A 21,056-nucleotide genomic window follows, 5' to 3' on the forward strand; every position below is an offset into this window, starting at 1 on the left:
CTTAATGTTCACCGTTACAATATACTTGGCATTGTAGTTTTCATAACATCTTAATCAAGCATTCAATGCCTTTAAAACAACAATTTAAGGCAACATATTGAAGCTCAAATGTCTGCAACACACCTATATATGCCCAACAATTACAGGAATGGATTAAAGAAAAAGAGAATTGAGTGTGAATATACAAGATAAATCACATTGAGTGTGAATGCCACCGGTCAGTCACAGAGAATTAGGAAGATACAAACAACAATTACAAAAGAATCAACTTTCTTGAAGGTCCCCCGACACCCTTGATCTTGGCCCACCATAAGTATCGAACATCAGTGCCTAGCAGATTATCATGTTAGAATACCTATGCATCCCTTAAACTAAATTAACACCCTAAACATTTCCATCTGTCCATTTCCAATTTTGAACCTCCGTCAATAGCAATACCCCTATCGTTGACCTCCATTTGCTTGTCTACGCCTACGTCTCCTACCAGTATCCCCCAAACCTTGATGGCGGGCACGCCCAACTAGTGATGTACCATTGTCATGGCCATCAGCAATATGATCACTATCTTCACTAGAGCAATCGTAACTGACCACCGGAAGGTTGTGATCAATTCCAACAGCGCCTTCATCCAAAACGTTGTTTGGGTCACTGTTGTACTGCTGCCTTATGTCCCTGTCGGAGCCATGATTACCAGCAGAACCAAATGCCTGCAGAAGAAGTAAGACATTCATCAAATTGCCATCAACTCCCACTCTAAAACCTTCGCTGCTATGATGTTCCATAACATCTGCCTCGAATCCATCCTCATCTTCGGAATAAAACCCATAGTGTCCTCCTTCTATGACATAATCACCAAAAACCATTGCCCCTGGCATTGATGACGTTATTGTGCTGATCACATCATCCCTCTCTCGCTCCCCCTCAAGCCGTCTCCACTTCTGTTCAAGAAGAGGGTCTACTTCGCGTGGCCTAGCAGCAGGGTGCACTGCCCTAACATGTTTGCGTGTTTCCCTATAGTTTCCAACAAAGGAGCAGCCATCCTGCATACAGCTACGTTTCTTAGCATTCAGAAATTCACGCGCAGTTTCAACCACAGTCCAACCTTTCACCTGACCGCGACAAAGTGGGCATGCAAGTTTTGCAATCTCACATTTCTCAGTAGGTTGAGTAGAAAATGGGGGTATGGCTGCACTAATGGATAAACCATGAAGAGGTTGAGTTTCATGTGCTGGTGTGTCTTTAGTGTAAGCTTTCCGGTACTGGTCAAGGCAATTCGAATAGCGGTAGCTGGTCCCACACATGTAAGGACGGCAGCCTTTGTCATGAGAGGAACAGAGGAGGAGGACAGCATTGTGGGGATATTCCATGCATACTGAACATGTTACATCTTCCCAGTCTTTCTTCTGAGAATGTTTGGAACATTTCTTCTGAGAAGGCAAGGGATATGGAGTAGACCTGCATTGTTGTGAGGTGATCCCATGTCTTCCTTTAGTTCCCTTTGCCATTTCCTAGACAAATCTATAAACAACATAAGATATTAATCAAATATAGCATTACTTCACAAAATTGAAAGAGAAGAGTCAAATCCTCAGAGTAACCTTTGAATATCAAGATTTAGTAGCCATGGACTCTTTTGCTATTGCATATGAAAGGTTCTTTTCTTATGGAACTGAACTAACCACATGGATTCAATCCCACTTAGAATTTATGAATAAAAGATAAAAGCTACTTGCCTACACATCAAAACAATAGACACATGAAGAACCAATAAGAATAATAGTATCCAGTTTCTATTGGTAATAAAATGAAAGAGAAATTCATAGCGTTACACAGCCAAACAGATGAAAAAAAGAAAAGAAAGAAAAAAAAAAGAGGATAAATGTAGAAACATACTTGTTCTCATTATCAAGTCAAATCAGCACCAGTAAATAAGAAAAACAGCTGCATGAAATAGATCAGGTCATTCAGGTGATAGCTACTAAGCTGCAATTCTGAGTACTAAATTATGAAATGAATATAGGCAGCCTATGTCAGAATAGTTTTCTGAAGCGCTAAGGATAGGAAGCAGACATTGCAATTTACACCTAATAGTTGCATGGAATCTTGTAAGAGTTGAACCCACACTAGCATACAGCACTGCACTATCACTCTTTGCACGTGCAAGAGAAGCTAGCATAAAAATCAGGTCGATTCTAAATCACAACCATCTTATGGACATCATGATTCTGATGGTTCTTGAAATGACCTGATGGTCCAATTCAGTGATCTATCTCTAGAAAAGTCAACCCATCATATTGGAAGCAGAATCCAAGCAATTCTCTACACAGAAAATAAAATTACCATAGTTTGAGGAAAAAGAAGTTTTGCAAAATCACCAAAGCACTATGTTCAAAATTCCTTACAATAAGCCAATAAAAGTGTTAAAAATAAAGCTCATGCCATCTTAAGACTCAGAACATTATAAATTGCTCACAAATCCTGCTGCAGATTTTGCAATTTGCATCCATCCAGAAGCAAAGTGCAAAATCAACAACACCTTTTATTAAAATCTAAGCTCAAATTTCCAGTAAACAGATCGATATTGACCAAAACCAAGCACCAAAGTCTGGATCATATTGAATCACAGCAAACCAACAGGACATCATCAAATTAGTGACAATCACAGAGACTCAAAAAGCATTTACAAGTAACTTACACCATCCACTGAAATGAGTTATAGGCTTAAAGAGGAGCTATTTGTCTTTTAGACAATGCATTTCAAACGACTTAATTCAACGTTCAATCTTCGAAACTAAATATCAATCAACACAGGTAAACAAAAAAGGCAGTTAACATCAACCAACCACACCCACCTTGACTTTCAATTTACAAGCAAATCCGGATCCGCAAGCAAAACCAAGCCAAACCAAAAAGCAACAAACTCCACTATACCTCCACAAAACTCAACCTCTTATACACTTACATATATAATAACACGTATAATACATATATCCACCTCATCATATTAGATAAAGAGTAATCATAACACAGAAATTTCCAAAGAAGATTCACATAGTGCATCTATCCCACTAAGCAACAACGTGCAATAGGAGAACAATCACGTCACGATAAGTTAATAAAATGAATATTTTAAAGCAACACCACGACGCCATGAAAAGCGGAAATTTCAAAAAAAAAAAAAAAAAACATCAAGCACATGACTCCTAGGCCTCTAGCTCTCGCTCCAATCCAGATTCACTTTCATTATTTTAATCCATCTCAAAATTTCAATCGAACACAATCCAGAACTAATACAAAAAAGCAATAATAACAGAAAAAAAAAATTCTCAAGGAAACAAGAGAATTACTTCACTATAAAGTACAATTCAGCAACCGGAAAGCTTCGTACCGGAGAATTGATGAGGAGAGGGAAGAATATGTAGAGAGAGACAAGAGAGAAGCTTAGGGTTTGTCGTTATTGGTGGAGATCAAAATAGTGACGAAAATGTCGAAGGAAAAGAGCGCGCGGGGAGTTCCTGAACTTTCCCGTGAGAATATTTTAATAAATATACAGGAAAAGAAAAAGGCGCAAAAAGGCTGCAATAAATGATAAAATGAACCAAAAGTTTCATATATTATTTGTTAATTAATTTTAGTACGGAGTATAATATATTAAGAAATGGGTTGGAGAGTGCAATGGGAGCGCGTGAGGGAGGAAGGAAGGAGAAGATTTGAGACGTGGGGCGATTTTATCAACATGGGGATGCGTGAATGTTAGGTGTGATGCGTCATCAGTTCATCACCCATCAGCTTAAACTTCCAAGGCTCAAATAAGGCATAGTACAATGCACGCTTAATATTAAAACTGTTGCTTTTAAAAAATTAAAAAAAAAAAGAATTTATAAAAGTATAAATGGTAACTTAGTTAAACTTTTACTTGCTGCGCACAACAAGTCCCTTTAACGTTGATGAAACTTGATCCTTAGTCTTAAGTCTTTATTTTGAGTACTATTAACTCTATCACAATATCAAACACGAAGAGTCAATGCTTTTACTAGAATTTGAACATAAAACCTCGTCTAGAAAAGGGTGCGTTTACTAACTGGAAATTTTCTCTAATTTTCTGGAAATTTTGAAAATTGGAAAACAGAAAACATGTTTACTTGCACAGTTTTCCATTTTGAAAACAGGAAATAATTTTTCAGTTTTCTAGAAAACTGAAACACTATAAAAAACTGTTTTCTAAATGGAAAACAGAATCAGCTATAATCTATTAGACTATATGTCATTATAACCACATTCTTACCATTATCTACTTACATATTTATTCATTACTATGATTACATTTATCATCATCTTCTATCTTTTCTATTTACATTATTTATTTAAACATAACTTATTTGATTATGCTTAAAATTATACATCATTCACATTATCTAAATTAAAAATTGAAATCTATACCACGCTTTATATTTTGATTGAACTCAATTGATAATTGGTTTTGGTCCAAATATTAGATATCGAAATTTCACACATATATTACTATATTAGAATTCAAAATAAAAATTATATATTACATACATGTCATTCAAATGAATATATCCAAACATATTTTAAATATTAGCTCAAAAAATATTAATATTATCTAAACTAATTTTTTTGTGAACTTAATAGGTTGTTGGTTCAAATATATTTTTATTTATGTTATATACATATATAAATTTGGTCCGGATATCAAATGTAAATTTTTTTTACATATATTGGATTTCAAAGTATAATATATATTTATTCTATTTAAATCAAATATATTTTAAAATATTTTAAATATAAGGTCTAAAAATAACTCGAAATTAAACTTATTGTTAATTTTATAATGTTAATTTGAAAAAATAAATTTGAAAAAAATAAGTGTTAGTAAACAAGTTTTCTAAACAGAAAACAGAGAAAGAAAAACAGAGAATGAAAACTGAAAAATTGAAAAACAAAAAACAAAAAACAGTTTTCTTAGAGTTCCTTTCAAGAAAAAAGAAGAAAATTAGAGTTATATCACTTGATGACAAAGCCTTTAATTATTGTTGCTCTCCTTTAGTTGTATTCAATTCAATGCTTTAGACTTCTGAAATCTGTCTATTTTCTCCCCTTGGACACCCAAATTTATTGACATTTTTCTTTGTTTAGTGCTTGATACGCAACATTTTTCTTTGTTTAGTGCTTAATACGTTTCTATATAATAAATGGTCATAATTCTATTTTGATTTTGCTTCTTTGAAAACACTTTAAACTACTTAAAACTTTCAAAATCTATCTCACTTTTTACTTTATTACACAAAATTTTGACGTAAACATCTTTTTTTGGAACCCGCATAATGAACTTAACTCATCAATCACATCAGAAGATAAAAGTGCAGAAGTATAGATTTGGAGTCCATGTAATAAAACTCTAGCTTGCTTGAATACACAATTATATAAAAGTACCAAACAATAGTCACATAAATCATTACCAAACAGCATTGACAATATTAGCAAAAATCATTGGATTCTGACCCTCTAACGGGTGTTTGTAAGCATTAAGCTTCCTGTTGATATAATAAAACACAAAAGTTGGCAGTCAGTAGGCAACGTATGAACAGTTAGCATTTCCATTGCAATGTTATATGTTAACTACCACAGCTTAGTTTATGTTTTCCCAGAACACACAATAATCTGCAACTTGAGCTGCTTTACCATTTCACATGACAATTATACATAATAGGATCCGACACCAAAATGTAAACGGATTAATAGACTCTAGCGACAGTCAAATGTCTGTAAAACAGAAAATCTATATAGACCATTGGAGCTTCAAGAGCGTTACATGCCTGGATCTAGGTGGCGCCATCTATGGGTAGATCGTCGTCTTCATGGTAGATGTTCTCTGCCATTTGCCAGATTTGTAGGATGTTATCTTCGGCTACACTAGCAACGACCCAATCCTCACATGGGTTCCATGAGAAGTCGGAAATTTTACTGGTATGGCCACCGTGCACAAAGAGCAACTCCGGTGGCCCATCTTCCGCTTCCTCTTTGGTTTGTTGCTCATCAATCCTGGAGAGGGAAGCATATGTGAATTGTAGTGTTGGTTTTGATGAATGTTTCTTGGATAGTTTAATCAATAGCAATTTTTGGGACAATGGACTGAATGGGGGGGGGGGGGGAGGATCGAGCTTACCACTTACAAAAGGAGCACATGCCTAGATCCTAATGCAATGGGAGTACAGAACATATTGTGCCAGAAAATGAAGAATATTTACACAGATCAGACTTATTTTCTCTCCTTTTTTTTTTTTTGGAAATTTCGCACTAGTTTTGACCTTCGTGAGATATTTTATGAACTATAACCTGTAGTCATGCTTTCATTTATCTAGGCAATTTTCATATAACACAAAGCAAACCATTAATATCATAGTTCAAAGGACAAAGGCACCAGCTAGACCCTAGATCAAAGTTAAACTTCGTTGTGACAGAGATTTAGGCAGCAATGATTTGTGAAATTAGTTAAGACTTTAAGTGAATTGTCTTATACTAAATTAGTTGGCTAGTTCCTGTTAGTTCAAGAATAACATGACAAGGACAATAACAGTACAAGAAATGGAAGTCAATTCTACGGAAAAATGACCAGATAACACACTCAATTCTTAATTAATGATTTAATGGAAATGATAATGCACCATCTGATATTGTAGAGAATACCTGCTAAGGTCCCAGACCATGACTCTGCGACCAAGACAACAAGAAGCTAAGACAGTCTCATTCTTAGGATTCCACCCAACCTGAAAAACCTCCTCCCTGTCACGATGTTCAGAAAGTCATTAATACATTAATTTCATGTATACATAAAAAATTGACCAAGAAAACATTCAATGGAACCATTACAGTTGGAAGGGGGAAATATACACCAGCATGATAGATAAGAGCAACAAAGTTTCATCAAAATATAAAATGAAAGAAATGCCTCTTACTTATGACATTCAAGAGTATGGAGAGGAGAAGTGATCTTGCGTAGGTCAAACAATTTCACTGTCTTATCAGTAGATCCTGTTGCTACAACCCATTCATTAAAAGGGTTGAATGCTAAGCAGTTAACCTAGGACAAATAAACAATCATAGACATTCAGATATACAGATACATATCATAAGAAAAAATTAACATGTAAGTGATGTAACTATAATTGCAATTTTTCGTATGCCTGTCTGCAAGCTTAGTCTAGTTCACACATTCCATTATAATGAAACTATGAAAGATGTTTTGCTTTGCTACAAGACATGGTTGAATAGGAAATTGCATGCAGGGATAAAAAAATTTTAGTTATACACAAAACACAGACTGGAACAAGCATCTAATCCACAGAATAGTTAAGCTTCTCTACTCCCTGGTTAGATAAATAGGGATCAATTGGCTAGTTCAAATAGAACATACAGAATTGAAAAAATAACCTTTTTTAATAAAAAAGAGTATGTTACTAAGATAGTAAGATACATTTATATATAAAAAGATCAAAAGAAAATGAAGAAGAAACATGCCACTACACGAACTAACAAATTCCATCAAATAGTTCAAATATAGTGCTGACTTCTGACAGTTGGACTCAATGGATATATTATTATATTATATTGATAAATAACTCAATAGAAAAATTATTCCCTACATATATATGTACAACCCATTTGGGAAGTCTAATACCCACCTCACCGTTATGAGCAACTACAGAATGAATAGGCTTGGTTACTGAAGGTGTTCTCAAATCCCAGATGTGTAGATACTGGTCATCTCCAACTGAACCAAATAGATATTCGTGCCTAAGATGCCAAGCTACATCTTCTACAACTCCTTCATGAATCTATTGCATCATCAAAGAAAAGGCACAGATCAGAAGACAAGGGAGGATACATAGAGGAATGAGTTTCAATTGCATTAGTAGCAGTCTTAAACAGCAATATTGGAGAAGTAAACCATCATCAACATTTAGCACTCCCATAGTACTATGAAGGATCACAGAAAAATATTTTGTAATGTATAATCACATATTTATTTTCTTTTCCCTTCTTTTTTAAAATTTGGAGTCAAGTCAGAAATTAAAAAAAAAAAAAAAAAAAACCACATCAAACACATAAGCACAATGTATTTAGTGGCAACTAATCTTCACATACTTAATGCCATAACATACCTTAAATATCTGCATGGCATCAAGGGCCTTATTCTTTGGAGTGGCGCTAATATCCCACAAGCAAATCTGAGCATCATCTGATCCACTTAACAAATGACCTTGCTTAAACTGACTCCAAGACAGACCGTATCCTTCAGTGCTGTGGCCCTTTAGCCTCAAATCAGGGTTGCATGCGCCATCAAAAGGAGGTTTAGATGGATGTTTGCTATAATCAAAAACATAAACTTCAGCACTGACTGTCTTTGTGGCAATAATAAATTGGTTTTGGGGCATATAACGAGCTCGATTAACTTCTCCATCATGATTTATTTGTTGAATTATTTTTACCTGCAAAAGAAGCATTTAGTATAATATGCAGAAGGTTGATTGATCATTAAAAGGAAAACAGGGCTTGAAATGAATTAAGAGTACTAATTACACCTGAACTTGAAGGTAGCCATTTCTTTTATAAAAACTTTTTAATAATTATGCCACCAGTGTCCCCCTAAGATTTTATGACCAGCAAAAACACTTGCACCTATATGTGTAGAGAGTTATAATAAGGAAAATTATCACCCTTGGTGTCCAGGTTTCCCAGTCTCTAGGTGATATAGTTACACTTTCCTGTAAAAACTATCACCCTCCTACATAAATAAATTCATATCCATATTCATTATGCAACTAGCATTTCATAAACAAACGAAGATCTATAGATGGACTAAATCAGTGAGTTCCCCAGTTCTACTCCATAGCTTAATTGTAATAAGCAGCACATATAACAATTGCTCAGACTTCAAACACAGTTTTTTGAGCTCATAAAAAATGAGCTCATAATTTCCACTGAACTGACCAAACAAACATTCAATTTCAAAAGTACTAATATTTTTCCTTTCCTCCACAAATGGGAAAAACTTGAACAGCTACCCTTCTAACAAAATAATTGATGTACCAAAGAATAAGAAAAACTTCAACCTCCTCAATCACGAACTTTACCCCAGTGGTTTAACTGCTAAAAGCCTGTGACTTTATGGCTGATTTCACTTCTACCAACATAACAAATTAACAATGTAACCTAAAAGCCTGCTAAATTTACAAGTATTAACCCTAACCAAAGCATAGAACCACCGTATCCAAACTAAAAGGCCGAGAAAGCCTCACATCATTGTCAAAGTAAGTAAGTAACCTCCGAAAGCAAACCCAAATAACAATGGAAAACCCTGAACAAACGAAGAGGCGAGTCCGTACCTTCCCATTGGCACAACCAAAGCCGCCGCCGGTATCCGAGCGATCGTCCTCATAGTGACGAGCATCACTCTCAGCATCCTCGAGCGGGAGCTGAATCTGGGCGAGCATGAGATAATTAGGCTCATTCTCGGAGGTGTGGGTCCCGAGGATCATTTTCTGGACGGAATAATCCTTCCCGGGCGGCTCTTCCCGGTCAGGGAGCCATTCGACGGTGAGCGAAGGCCACTCGAGAGCGTGAGTTATGACCAGATCGTAGAGAAACGGAGTGTTCTTCTTCCAAATCTTGTACTCCTCGTTTACTAGCCTCTCCTCTATCTCGCTCCTCATCTCGTCCTCGTCTTTCCCCATCAATCAATCAATCGATCAATCCTCCGGCTCCAGGAATCGACGGCGGTTAGCGAAGTCGATAGCTCCTCTCCTGAGATTGGGCGTTTCTAGAAGAATGTCTTCGAGCTTTGCTGTGGGCTAACGTTTTTTGCTCTTTGGGAAATGGGGATAATGAGAATTTGGAGGGAAGAGGGAATTTTCGATGTACTCCGTATATCTTGTCTGGACATATCACTGCAGGACTTAGCATTGAAAACGGGTGCGGGCCCCGACTGATCGGGTTGCTGATCCGCCCCGAATTTCAGGCTGCACGGGATCTTTGTGCTCAGAGGCGGCAGGTAAGGGCATTCCTCAACTCTCAAGATGAGTTTTTGGGAGTTTTTTGAAAAAATAAATAAATCATGATAGGATTTTTACATTCACATGGTGAGATTTTTAGGTATTTTTTTCTTATAAATACCACATTTTTGTATGACTCATCGGATGGAGAAATGTAAAAAATTGACTTTTTATTTGTACATTTAGCTCACTTTCACGCGAGTTGTGCCAGTAAATGAACCTTTAAAAAAAAAAATTTGTCATAATTTTTTTTTCATCTTTTATGTTCTCTCTCTTTCATACTTGTCACCACAAAAACCACCAAAAATCTATCATTGTTGAGGTTACCTTTAAAGGGTGAGTAAGAGGTGGTCTCCTAGGACTAATGGAAAGACTCATAATTTATCTTCTCCAATAGCTCTTGAGCAAAGATTCTTGAATCTTAGGATTAGTCTGGTGGCCATTAAAAAAAAAAAAAAAGTGTATCATATCTTAATATAGAATTGTCAATTTTAGGTGGAACTCTTTTGCTTATGGACTGTATTTAAGGTTTTCCTACTAATTGGATAAAAAAATTTGTACACTTCCAACCATCTGGTATGAGAGTCCACTGAGTCACCCCTTTTGAGAAGTTGATGTAAGTTTGTAGAGTAATTTTTCCGTCCACGAAATCTGGTTATTCCAGTTGGATGACAGCATTTCCGAGTTTGCAAGAAAAATAAAATTTAATAATAAGTTGGTCCTTGCAAATATTTATTTCTTACCATAAATGGATGGTTGTTCTCTCTCGGCTACCCACACTTGGCAACATGTATATTGGTGCCCACATAGACAATTCAGTTGGTCAAATATGTGAAATTTAGGAAGAAAGATTACAAATAGACTCCTTGTGCGCAGTAAACAAAGGTCTAACCTCTGTATTCAATATTTACATCATCCTAAGGAGTTGTTTGGTTGGGTGTAATTTGGGGAGAGTTGTAATTTATTGAATTCCAATTCAATGAATTTGGCAATTACAATATTTGGTTGGAAGGAATTGCAATTCCGCAGAATTGCAATTCCCTCCAAATGGTGAATTACAATTCATGGGGTAGCCCCCATAAATTGTAATTCGGTGGAGAGGAGGGGCAATTATATGGGTGTAAAGACCATTTTGCCCCTCTTCTCAATCCTTTGTTTTTTTTTCTTTTTTTTTCCAATTCTTTTTTTGAAATTATTACTATTATTATTATTATTATTATTATTATTGAAAGAATTATTATTATTATTATTGTTATTCTTTCTTTTTTTTTTTGAAAACTTATTCTTATTCTTATATTACTTATTATTTTAAAAGAATTATTATTATTATTATTATTATTATTGTTATTCTTTTTTAAAACTTATTCTTATTCTTATTATTCTTATTATTTTGAAAGAATTATTATTATTATTATTGAATGAGATATTATTATTATTATTATTATTATTATTATTATTACTACTACTACTACTACAACATAAGGGCATTTTAGTAATTCTGTCGCTTCTTACATTTCAATTCCCTGTACTCCTATTCCTGCATACCAAACACTGTAATTTCAATTCCTACATTATTCATTGAATTGCAATTACAACGAATTACAATTCTTTTCCCCCCTAATTCCTTCCTCCCAACCAAACGGCCTGTAAATGTTCTATTGGGCCGGGCGTGTGGGACCCTTGGGACTAGAGATTCAACTTTTGGAAGAAACATGTATATTGGGTATCATATGTAACATCTGGCTGGCAAACTTTCACGGTCATATCCATAATGGTCTTTAAATTTTTAAGACTACTCTTTAAATAGATCAAACCATTCTTATGACAGACAGGACTGCTAGATCCAAAGTCAATTAATAACATGTATGTGTTAGTAACTTCGTATGTTAGTGTGTTTACCTCAATAGAATTGACAAATAATGTTGCATTAAATATTTCAAAACCTTGTAGGCAAAGGACAAGAGGCTGAAAATGGCAGCTTCTTCACAAATGGATGATCCAATAGTTCAGCAGCAGTAGGTCGGTTACTTGGGTTAACTTGTAAGCATTTACAGATGAAGTCCTGAGCATATTTTGACAAGGATTTGGGTATACGGGGAAGCTCGCCCTTACCAATCCTGAATATCGCTTGCATCTGCCGGGCAACAAAACATGGTTGCTATTATAGAACAGCACTAATGCAAGATCAAATGCAGTGTGCATGAAAGCCGCCCTACACATAATGCATTGTCTAATGCTTACTACTAAATGTGTTGATATAGGTAGAGTGTGAAATTAAAAAGGTTTGGGTTCTAAGGAATTCATGTGATTCAATACTTTTACTAGCCCTTTACTTCATGGTTTTCTAGTTTCTATGTTCCGTTATCATGACAGAGGCAAGATCAAAGGCAGCAACTTACCGAACAACATTTTCTTTTAATCACACCTAAGCTGAAAATAAATGGAAAGAACAAGCGTACCCCATCTAAGTGAGAGTAAGGAATTTGGCGAGTTAACATCTCCAAGACAGTGCAGCCAAGGCTCCATATATCAGCAGCAAGCCCATACCCTTTGTTCTTCCTATTAACAACCTGAAAACAGAAATGAGTACTTAATGTCCAAGACATGCTAAAGTAAAAATCATGTATAGAAGAATAATTCAGTTGCTGCAAATCTTAGCATCTTGTTGTCAACTCTGATATCTAACCATACAGAATGACTTGTATATGATCTACTGTTGCTTGTATATGATCTACTCTGATATCATGTCAAACTTCAAACTTTTCTTCCTCAAGGAATACTAAAATTGTCAAATATCCAGTTCCCCATTTTATAAATCTCCTGAGTCAAGAATACAAACTGTTGTTCTAATTTCTAAGGAAGAAATAAATAAATAAGAAGAACAAGAAGAAGACTAAGAAGAAGAACTAGAAAGGTATCATTCTTTTTCATATCAAACAATTTTTACATGTGGCTACAAAGACAGAAAAGCACATTCGTTACCAAACTTCTAGTTCTAGAAAGCAGATTCTTAAAGGATGGAGACAAACCTCTGGCGCCATCCAGAATGCCGTCCCTTTGCAAGATTTGATATCATTCAGCTTTGTTGCCTAAGACGAGACATCGTATTAAACTATAAGCATGTAAAACAAACTAGTGTACTGGAAAGCCTGCAGAAATACCAACCTTTGCCAACCCAAAATCTGCAAGTTTCACTGAACCAGTTACATCCACCAGTATATTGGCACACTTGATATCCCTTTAATAAATAGAAGTAAAAATTAATCTTAGAAAGAAGGGAATCAGCAAATATATATTTGAAAAATTTTAGACTTCTCTCCTAGTTTGCAACAAACAAATGCATAATATCACCTTGAGACTTGAGTCACAACAGGATAGCCTAGTGGACGCAAGTCACTCAGAGGTCATAGGTTCAAATCACCCCACCCAACCCCAACTGTAATCTTGTAACTCCCATTATGGAGCCGGATATGCAAATGCATAAGCCTAGCTATAAATGTTTTTTGTTTAAGGCCACCCATCGCTAAAAATTTAGATGAATACTTTAACTTGACAATATGCATAGAATCACTTGTATACCTATGAACCACATTTCGGGAGTGAAGATAATGCAGTCCACTCAAAATCTGTCTAGTGTACACAGAAACCTGGGTATCACGTAAGTGGTACGTATGGTAGAGTTTTGCAAGTGAACCTTGGGCTACAAGCTCAAGGAAGATATAGAGTTTGCTATCATCCTGCAAAATCAATTTCAGCAAACCATTAGAAGTGTAAAACTGTGCCCCTATGACATCTCATATAATACTATATTCATTAAAAAAATTCAATTTGGTAAAGAGAGAATATTATAAGTTATGCATTGAGACAAACTGCATACAACTTATTATGCAATAATTCCATCAATGGCACAAGTGCACAACAAATGTTAAAGCCAAGAAATGAAGTATGCAAGCTAGAAGGGTAATTGTATACCTTGTCTGTGCCATGATACCGAACAATGTTTTCATGTTGGATCTGACTCAAAACTGAAATCTCCTGTGATTAATCAACAAGGTGCAAGAAGATGAAAGGAAGCTTTTATTGCCAATCAAAATAACTTTGCTAAGGAAATACTGTTCTAGAGAAGTTTCTAGAAAAGTTTATACATGCTCAACAAAGTAGGAGTTCTATTCCATGGCATTACAAAATTTTCTGACCTGCTCAAGTTGAAGAATGCTTCCAGGGTCAAGTAAAGAAACTTCCTTCACAGCAAAAAAGAAGCCATCACTGGAAACAGGAATCAAGAAAGAAGAACTGTAAGACCTAACTTGAGAGGGCATTTTAAGGAGAAAAATTAATTCCAAAGAGGAGAAAGAACTTGAAAATATAGTTGAAATTCCCAAAGAAAAAAAAAACACATCCAGATTTGTTCTGACAATTGACAAAGTATTCAAGATATAGTCCTGACAAACAGGTATATTGAACATTCATTAAACCATTTTTCTTACTATACCTTTTTTCCATATATCTCTCAAATTTTAAGCACCAGGCCTAAAATGAAATTTTAACACTAAAATAATATGACAAAAATATAATTTGACCCCATTCCAGTGTTTTTAATACTTTTAAGAGGGGTACATTTGAATCACTCAATTAGTCAATTAGTAGAAATATTACATCTGGCCTTACTTTCCCAGAGCTAGAATTTGCTCATGACAAGAGACACATTTAATTAGCAATAAATAGTTCTCCTAGAGAGACAAGGAGCATCAAACTAATAAGAAGAGGGAAGTAAATAAATGGAGATAGCATAGAACAAAGAATCCTATTTAATGGGAATTGTCAAGGTTCAAGAATGTCCACATTTTGCATTGAAATTAGAAATGAAGGCACTATTAAGAATCTAAGCTAGCAGTGAAGTAGTAAAGTGTGTTATGTCCATTGTGGATTTCAAATTTAGGGGGTTTCTGTCAGCCTGTAAATTCATAGCTTGCTTAACTGAAACGTTAGCTCTATTCAATCTGCTTTTTCATTATTTGAGTGAATAACTATATCATTAGTTTTACAACAAGGTTGAATACCCCACACAACTACCAAACAGTGAACGAAATAAGGAACAGCTTGGAGCCAATCCCACCCAAGTTGGTCAGGTTGTTGTTGACATGGGAACAAGAAGGTTACAAGTTCAACTCCCAGCAGGAGTGGTCTATTAGACCTTCTTGACTCTTATTTGAGTCAATCATATATGGGCAACCTAGGCGTGTTTATCTCCTTGTGGCACTTTGCAAGCTAAGCTCACGAGACGGGATTTACCGGGTGCTCACTCTAGTGGTTGTGGTCTTTCCTCGTCACTTAAAAATAAGGAACAGCTTAGGGCACAGCTCCCTGTCCCTAAGTTGAGCTCCAGAAAAGTAAATTGCCAGTATCTACATGGTCAAATACTAGATTGCTAGCAAATTGTAGAGAAGGATTTATTTGTTCACAATGTTAAAATGAAACTTACCCTGTGAAACCTTCATAAACCCTTCCAAATGACCCACTCCCAAGAAAGCCACCTTTCTGCCAGGATTTTATGCTGAAACTGGAAGAGCCACAAGGTGACATAGAATTCACAGATTCCGTTGTAAAGCTGGATGAATAATCATTGTCATTTCTCAATGGCTCTGAAAAATATTCCGGAATGCCACGATCACCTTCTCTTAAGTTATCCTCACTTCTCTCTTTGTTAGCCATTGCATTTCCTGCGTCCTCGACTCTTTGAAACCGACCAGAACTGGTTGGGGCACTCAACACTAAACCAGCATCTTCGTCATCATGAGGAGGACCAAAGCTCCTAATTAAATCCCCAACTAACTCCAGAGGAGCCAGTCTCTGTAACCGACTCCCCTTAAGTCCCCGGCCACCGTCTTTATGCCATATATTACTTCTAATTGCACTGGTTACCGTATCCATAGTATCAACTTCATTGAAATTTAAACTATTCATAACCTGAATACTAGCTACAATACTATCGGACGGCTCATCTGCTACCAAATTTCGACTCCTGGTAAGTCTAGGGCCCCCGACGCTACCCGAGGGCAACCACTTTCTCCCAGCCTCCCAAGCAGCAGCTGGAATCGCGAAATCTTCTAGTGAAAGGCCGAGGAAGTGGCAAATTTGATCTAACTGGCCTTCGGATCCCTCAACTCGGAAGCTCGTACAGTCACACAGCGGTAAAACGTGCAGCGATCGACGAGGCCCTCGAGACGACTGGTCGTCGAACGAAGACGACGACGGCGACGCCGCGAAGTCGGAAGCCTCGTAGTCTATTCCCTTGGCGGCGTTTCGCCGGTCAAGCCGTGGCCCCGCCGGTCTCCTCTGCCTCCCATACATCCCGTGCGGCGTAAACCTACTCACCTTTTTCTCTCTCTACTCTCTCTCTCTCTCTCTCTCACTATACTTACGAAAGTACCAAAAGTGTAAAGAGAATGCAATTTCAGCTGGAAGTGCGTGAGGCTCTCTTCCTTTTTCTCTCTCTAAAACCCACTGTTTCTCTCTCCGGCATGGCGAGGTGACAGGTATGGAGGATTCGCGTTCGCGGTCTTTTTGGTCTTCGATTCGTGGTGGAAAAGTTTATTGAACCGTTGAAAATGAAAATGAAAATGAATTGAAACCGGGACGACAGTTGCCACGTGGCGATCTGTTGGAGGCTTTAGGATGCCAAATAAAATAATAAATACATAAATGATATTTAAGTCAGTCTATACTTTTTGTACTTTTCTAGTACCGCTTTTAGGTCAAATAGCCTAATTAATGTGTTAATACTTTGCCATATAACTCCGTAATCAACATCATAGAAAACAGTTGACACTTGACAGAACCAAAAAGCAAAAATAGTACTAATACCATTGCTTCGAAATGCGTGATCAAATAATTAAAATTAAATTATTGTATTAAAAGATTACAAGTTTTATTCTTATTCTTATTACTATTATTTTCATTTAAATTTGTTGATGTTCTGAGGGTATATTTGGTTTATACGTTTACATATTAAAAATGAGAATCAAAATCATAAGTTCTCTTTTGAATCTTTTTCTTTAAGAGAATGAAAGAGTTGGGATCTTTAACACTATCTAATACACATGTGCTCTCTGTCATTCACATGGATAAATTAAACTTTGACAATAAAAATTGATTCTAAATAACAAAAATAACATCTTTAAAAAATTGCTAATGAAGTTATTCATGAGCAAAAAATATTGCTTTCCTTTCCAAATATTATGTAATACTCAATAATTAATAATTGTGAATTGTGGTCAAATATAGAAGGATTTGATTCATTTATGATTAAATAATGTTATTGTGAATAATAAGTTTAAGTTAAATAAATAAATTGTGGCACCCGGTTGCAACTCTTATATGCAAGGAGGTGGGTTTGAGCCTCATTAACGGATATTGCACGGTAACATAGTCAGTAGTATTAAAAAAAACAGTTAAATTTTAAATAAATAAATTAATCGAGACATTGCATCCATTGTGTTAACTTCATTGATTTTGCACGCTCAGCCCTCAACTTTTTGCTCATGATAACCTCAACTTCATTGATTTGGCACGCTGAGCCCTCAACTTCACGCTCACGATAACCTCAACTTCATTGATTTGGCACACTGAGCCCTCAACTTCCCGCTCACGATAACCTCAACTTCATCCCTCAACTTCCTGCTCACGATAACCTCAACTTCATCCCTCAACTTCCCGCTCACGATAACCTCAACTTCATTGATTTGGCACGCTGAGCCCTCAACTTTCCGCTCACGATAACCTCAACTTCATCCCTCAACTTTCCGCTCACGATAACCTTAACTTCATTGATTTGGAACGCCGATCCCTCAACTTTCCGCTCACGATAACCTCAACTTCATTGATTTGGAACGCCGAGCCCTCAACTTTCCGCTCACGATAACCTCAACTTCGTTGATTTGGCACGCCGAGCCCTCAACTTTCCGCTCACGATAACCTCAACTTCGTTGATTTGGCACGCCGAGCCCTCAACTTTTCGCTCACGATAACCTCAACTTCGTTGATTTGGCACGCCGAGCCCCTCACGATAACCTCAACTTCGTTGATTTGGCACGCCGAGCCCTCAACTTTTCGCTCACGATAACCTCAACTTCGTTGATTTGGCACGCCGAGCCCCTCACGATAACCTCAACTTCGTTGATTTGGCACGCCGAGCCCTCAACTTTTCGCTCACGATAACCTCAACTTCGTTGATTTGGCACGCCGAGCCCTCAACTTTTCGCTCACGATAACCTCAACTTCGTTGATTTGGCACGCCGAGCCCTCAACTTTCCGCCACGATAACCTCAACTTCATTGATTTGGCACGCCGAGCCCTCAACTTCCGCTCACGATAACTTCAACTTCATTGATTTGGCACGCCGAACCCTTAACTTTCCGCTCACGGTAACATCAACTTCATTGATTTGGCACGCCGAGCCCTCAGCTTTTCGCTCACGATAACCTCAACTTCATTGATTTGGCATACCGAACCCTCAATTTTCCGCTCACGATAACCTCAACTTCATTGATTTGGCACGCCGAGCCCTCAATTACCTTATGAATTGTATCCTTTCTTTGTTAAAATTTTATGCATTATATTTGAACACAAAAATTTAATTATATTTGTATTTTTGTTATAGAATATAATAACTTGAAGTACAAATATACGTGAACTCAATTACATAGTTATAGAGATTTTCTAGATCATCTAGACTTCTATCTTACCTTTTATTTTATTTTTTGAAAACCAACATCAAATATCATTAAATCATACATTCAATACATGAAGGAATGGAAGAAAACCAACTAGAAGGACCAGACTGAGAACGAGCAACCCTAGCTATCTTACCTTTTATAGTTCTTTTGAGATTATGTTTATTACTTTTATAAATAGAAATATATATTATTATAGTGAAATTTAAATATTAAAACAATATATCTTTCTCCCTATATGTTTCTGTATATCTATTATTACATTTGTCTTTACAGTTTATTCTATTTAGATTGTATCTCAAAACAAAAACAATGAAAGTCCAAATTAAATTATTAGATAGTGTCCATATTTTTAATGGAACTATCTTGAACTGATATAGGAAAAATTACCAATTTTAAAATAATTGAAGGGATAAAATTCAAATACATGAATAATTTAAGAAAAGAAAACGATATAAGCATATAACTCATAAGAAAAATATCATTCTTGTTATAAAAATAATGAGTTTTTTTTTTTTTTTTTTTGAAAACAATAAGGAGTTATTCGTATAACATTTAACAAAATAGAAACAAATTTACTTCTTTAACGTCATCCACGTTTTAACAATAAAGTGACATCATATTTATATAAGTCATAATAACCGTAACAACTAACACAATTAACACAATTAAATTACCATCTATTCATATAAGTCATAACCGTAACAACTAATTAAACTGTTAATAACATCCCGGGAGTCTAATGTAATTATTGGAAATGATATAAGCAATAGGATAATTTTGAAAGGATATACCGATTGAGATTAGAGTATACTAAAGAGGAAAAAAAGGGTTATTTAAAACAGAAGAGTTGGAATGCTTAACAAATTATGAAAAAATAATTTGGAGTCAATCATATTAATTAGTTGGATATGATTTATTGAGAAAGAATGATATTCAAATAACTCAATAAATTGAAGTTGAAGCTATTCCGTAATATTTTTTGAATCCTATCACAATTATTCACTTTAAAAGGTAAACCGTATGAGTTAAAATGTATAAATTTTTATTATAAAAAAATAGTATTTATTTATATTGTCCTTGTTTGGTAAAATAGTTAGCTTATTAGTCAAATTTGGCTTATTTGACCACTATTAGCTATTTGACTTAATTAAAAAAATCAATATAAGTGTTTGGTTAATCAACTTTTGTAACTCCAAAATGCTAAAATTCAAAAAGTTGCTTTGGTTAATCAACTTTTGTAACTCTAAAATGCTAAAATTTAAAAAGTTGCTTTTAGCTTTTTGTGAAAAGAAATTACACTAAGCACCTATCAGATAACACCTAACACCTAATTTACAAAATACCTTTCTACAATCAGCTAATGTTATCAACTAATTATACCCTCTAACCCAAACAGCTAACAAGCATTTACCAAACAAGGCCACTATCATTTTTAGACTAGCATTATTACAAAATTGCAAACATTTATTTTAGTGACAATTATAAATTATAATCAACCTCTCATATATTTTATTGCATTCATATACTTTGAATTACTGATTTAAATAAACAAATTCTGCATTCAATTAATTATGCATAAACATTTCATATATAATATTGCATTGTTATACTTTGAAATACTTAGGTAAAAAGGTCAAATAGGTCTATGTACTATAATTGATTGTTCATCCAGCATTTTAATTAAAATATGGTCCATTTAGACCCCCAAACTTGTTATCTTGGAGCAATCAAATCTTTGCAGGTATTACAGGTCATCTAGAGTTCCGGCCAACTCCGGCGAACATCCGACCAAATTTCAACAACTAAAGTCACAATATCAACGACCGGTGATTGCCGCTGATTGCATTTTGCCGGAGAAGGCTAGTCGCCTTCTTCAGCCGTGCAAAAAGGCGATCTCAGAGTTGACCGAAATTCTAGATGACCCGTAATACATGTAATTTGACCATTTTGTCAAATACTTATTTAAAAATAAACATTAAACATTATTCTAATCGCGAAATGCGGGTGGAAAACTCATAACCGTAACAACTAATTAAACTGTTAGTAACATTCCGGGAGTCTAATGTAATTATTGGAAGAATAAGCAATAGGATAACCTTGAAAGGATAGACCGATAGAGATTAGAGTATACTAAAGAGGAAAAAAAGGGTTATTTAAAATAGAGGAGTTGGAATCCTTAACAAATTAGGAAAAAGGAGTTTTATAAACTTTGAACCACACTTTTATGCCCCTCCCCCCCACCCCCCAC

At 35.6% G+C, this 21,056-nt stretch overlaps 3 protein-coding genes across 17 annotated transcripts; all 3 read right to left on the reverse strand.

Annotated features, from left to right (window-relative positions):
• Positions 1–37: 37 nt before the first annotated feature.
• Positions 38–3,595, reverse strand: LOC116031355. 15 transcript variants are annotated; one of them, XM_031273531.1, is made up of 3 exons: positions 3,389–3,595; positions 1,894–1,941; positions 38–1,518 (listed from the first exon to the last, which is right to left on the reverse strand). In XM_031273531.1, exon 3 carries the CDS (start codon positions 1,503–1,505, stop codon positions 441–443), a length of 1,065 nt encoding a protein of 354 aa, XP_031129391.1. In that variant the 5' UTR covers positions 1,506–1,518; positions 1,894–1,941; positions 3,389–3,595; the 3' UTR covers positions 38–440. The 15 variants fall into 15 exon arrangements, with proteins under 15 accessions (XP_031129391.1, XP_031129385.1, XP_031129380.1 ...); XM_031273525.1 differs by having other exon boundaries at positions 38–1,733; XM_031273520.1 differs by having other exon boundaries at positions 38–1,733; positions 1,894–2,319.
• Positions 3,596–5,591: 1,996 nt separating this feature from the next.
• On the reverse strand, positions 5,592–10,081 carry LOC116032986 (WD-40 repeat-containing protein MSI1-like). Its single transcript, XM_031275740.1, has 6 exons — positions 9,408–10,081; positions 8,184–8,510; positions 7,704–7,856; positions 6,978–7,102; positions 6,709–6,804; positions 5,592–6,063 (listed from the first exon to the last, which is right to left on the reverse strand). The coding sequence occupies exons 1-6, from the start codon at positions 9,753–9,755 to the stop codon at positions 5,844–5,846; spliced, it is 1,269 nt and encodes a 422-aa protein (XP_031131600.1). The 5' UTR covers positions 9,756–10,081; the 3' UTR covers positions 5,592–5,843.
• A 1,757-nt stretch (positions 10,082–11,838) lies between these two features.
• LOC116031733 (mitogen-activated protein kinase kinase kinase 1-like) lies at positions 11,839–16,619 on the reverse strand. The gene is made up of 8 exons (XM_031274022.1): positions 15,556–16,619; positions 14,270–14,339; positions 14,046–14,108; positions 13,653–13,810; positions 13,239–13,311; positions 13,103–13,162; positions 12,533–12,643; positions 11,839–12,207 (listed from the first exon to the last, which is right to left on the reverse strand). The coding sequence occupies exons 1-8, from the start codon at positions 16,422–16,424 to the stop codon at positions 12,010–12,012; spliced, it is 1,602 nt and encodes a 533-aa protein (XP_031129882.1). The 5' UTR covers positions 16,425–16,619; the 3' UTR covers positions 11,839–12,009.
• Between the last annotated feature and the right edge of the window lie 4,437 nt (positions 16,620–21,056).

The sequence above is a fragment of the Ipomoea triloba genome, chromosome 10 (assembly GCF_003576645.1).
Source record: "Ipomoea triloba cultivar NCNSP0323 chromosome 10, ASM357664v1".
In the NCBI taxonomy this organism is placed as follows: domain Eukaryota; kingdom Viridiplantae; phylum Streptophyta; class Magnoliopsida; order Solanales; family Convolvulaceae; genus Ipomoea; species Ipomoea triloba.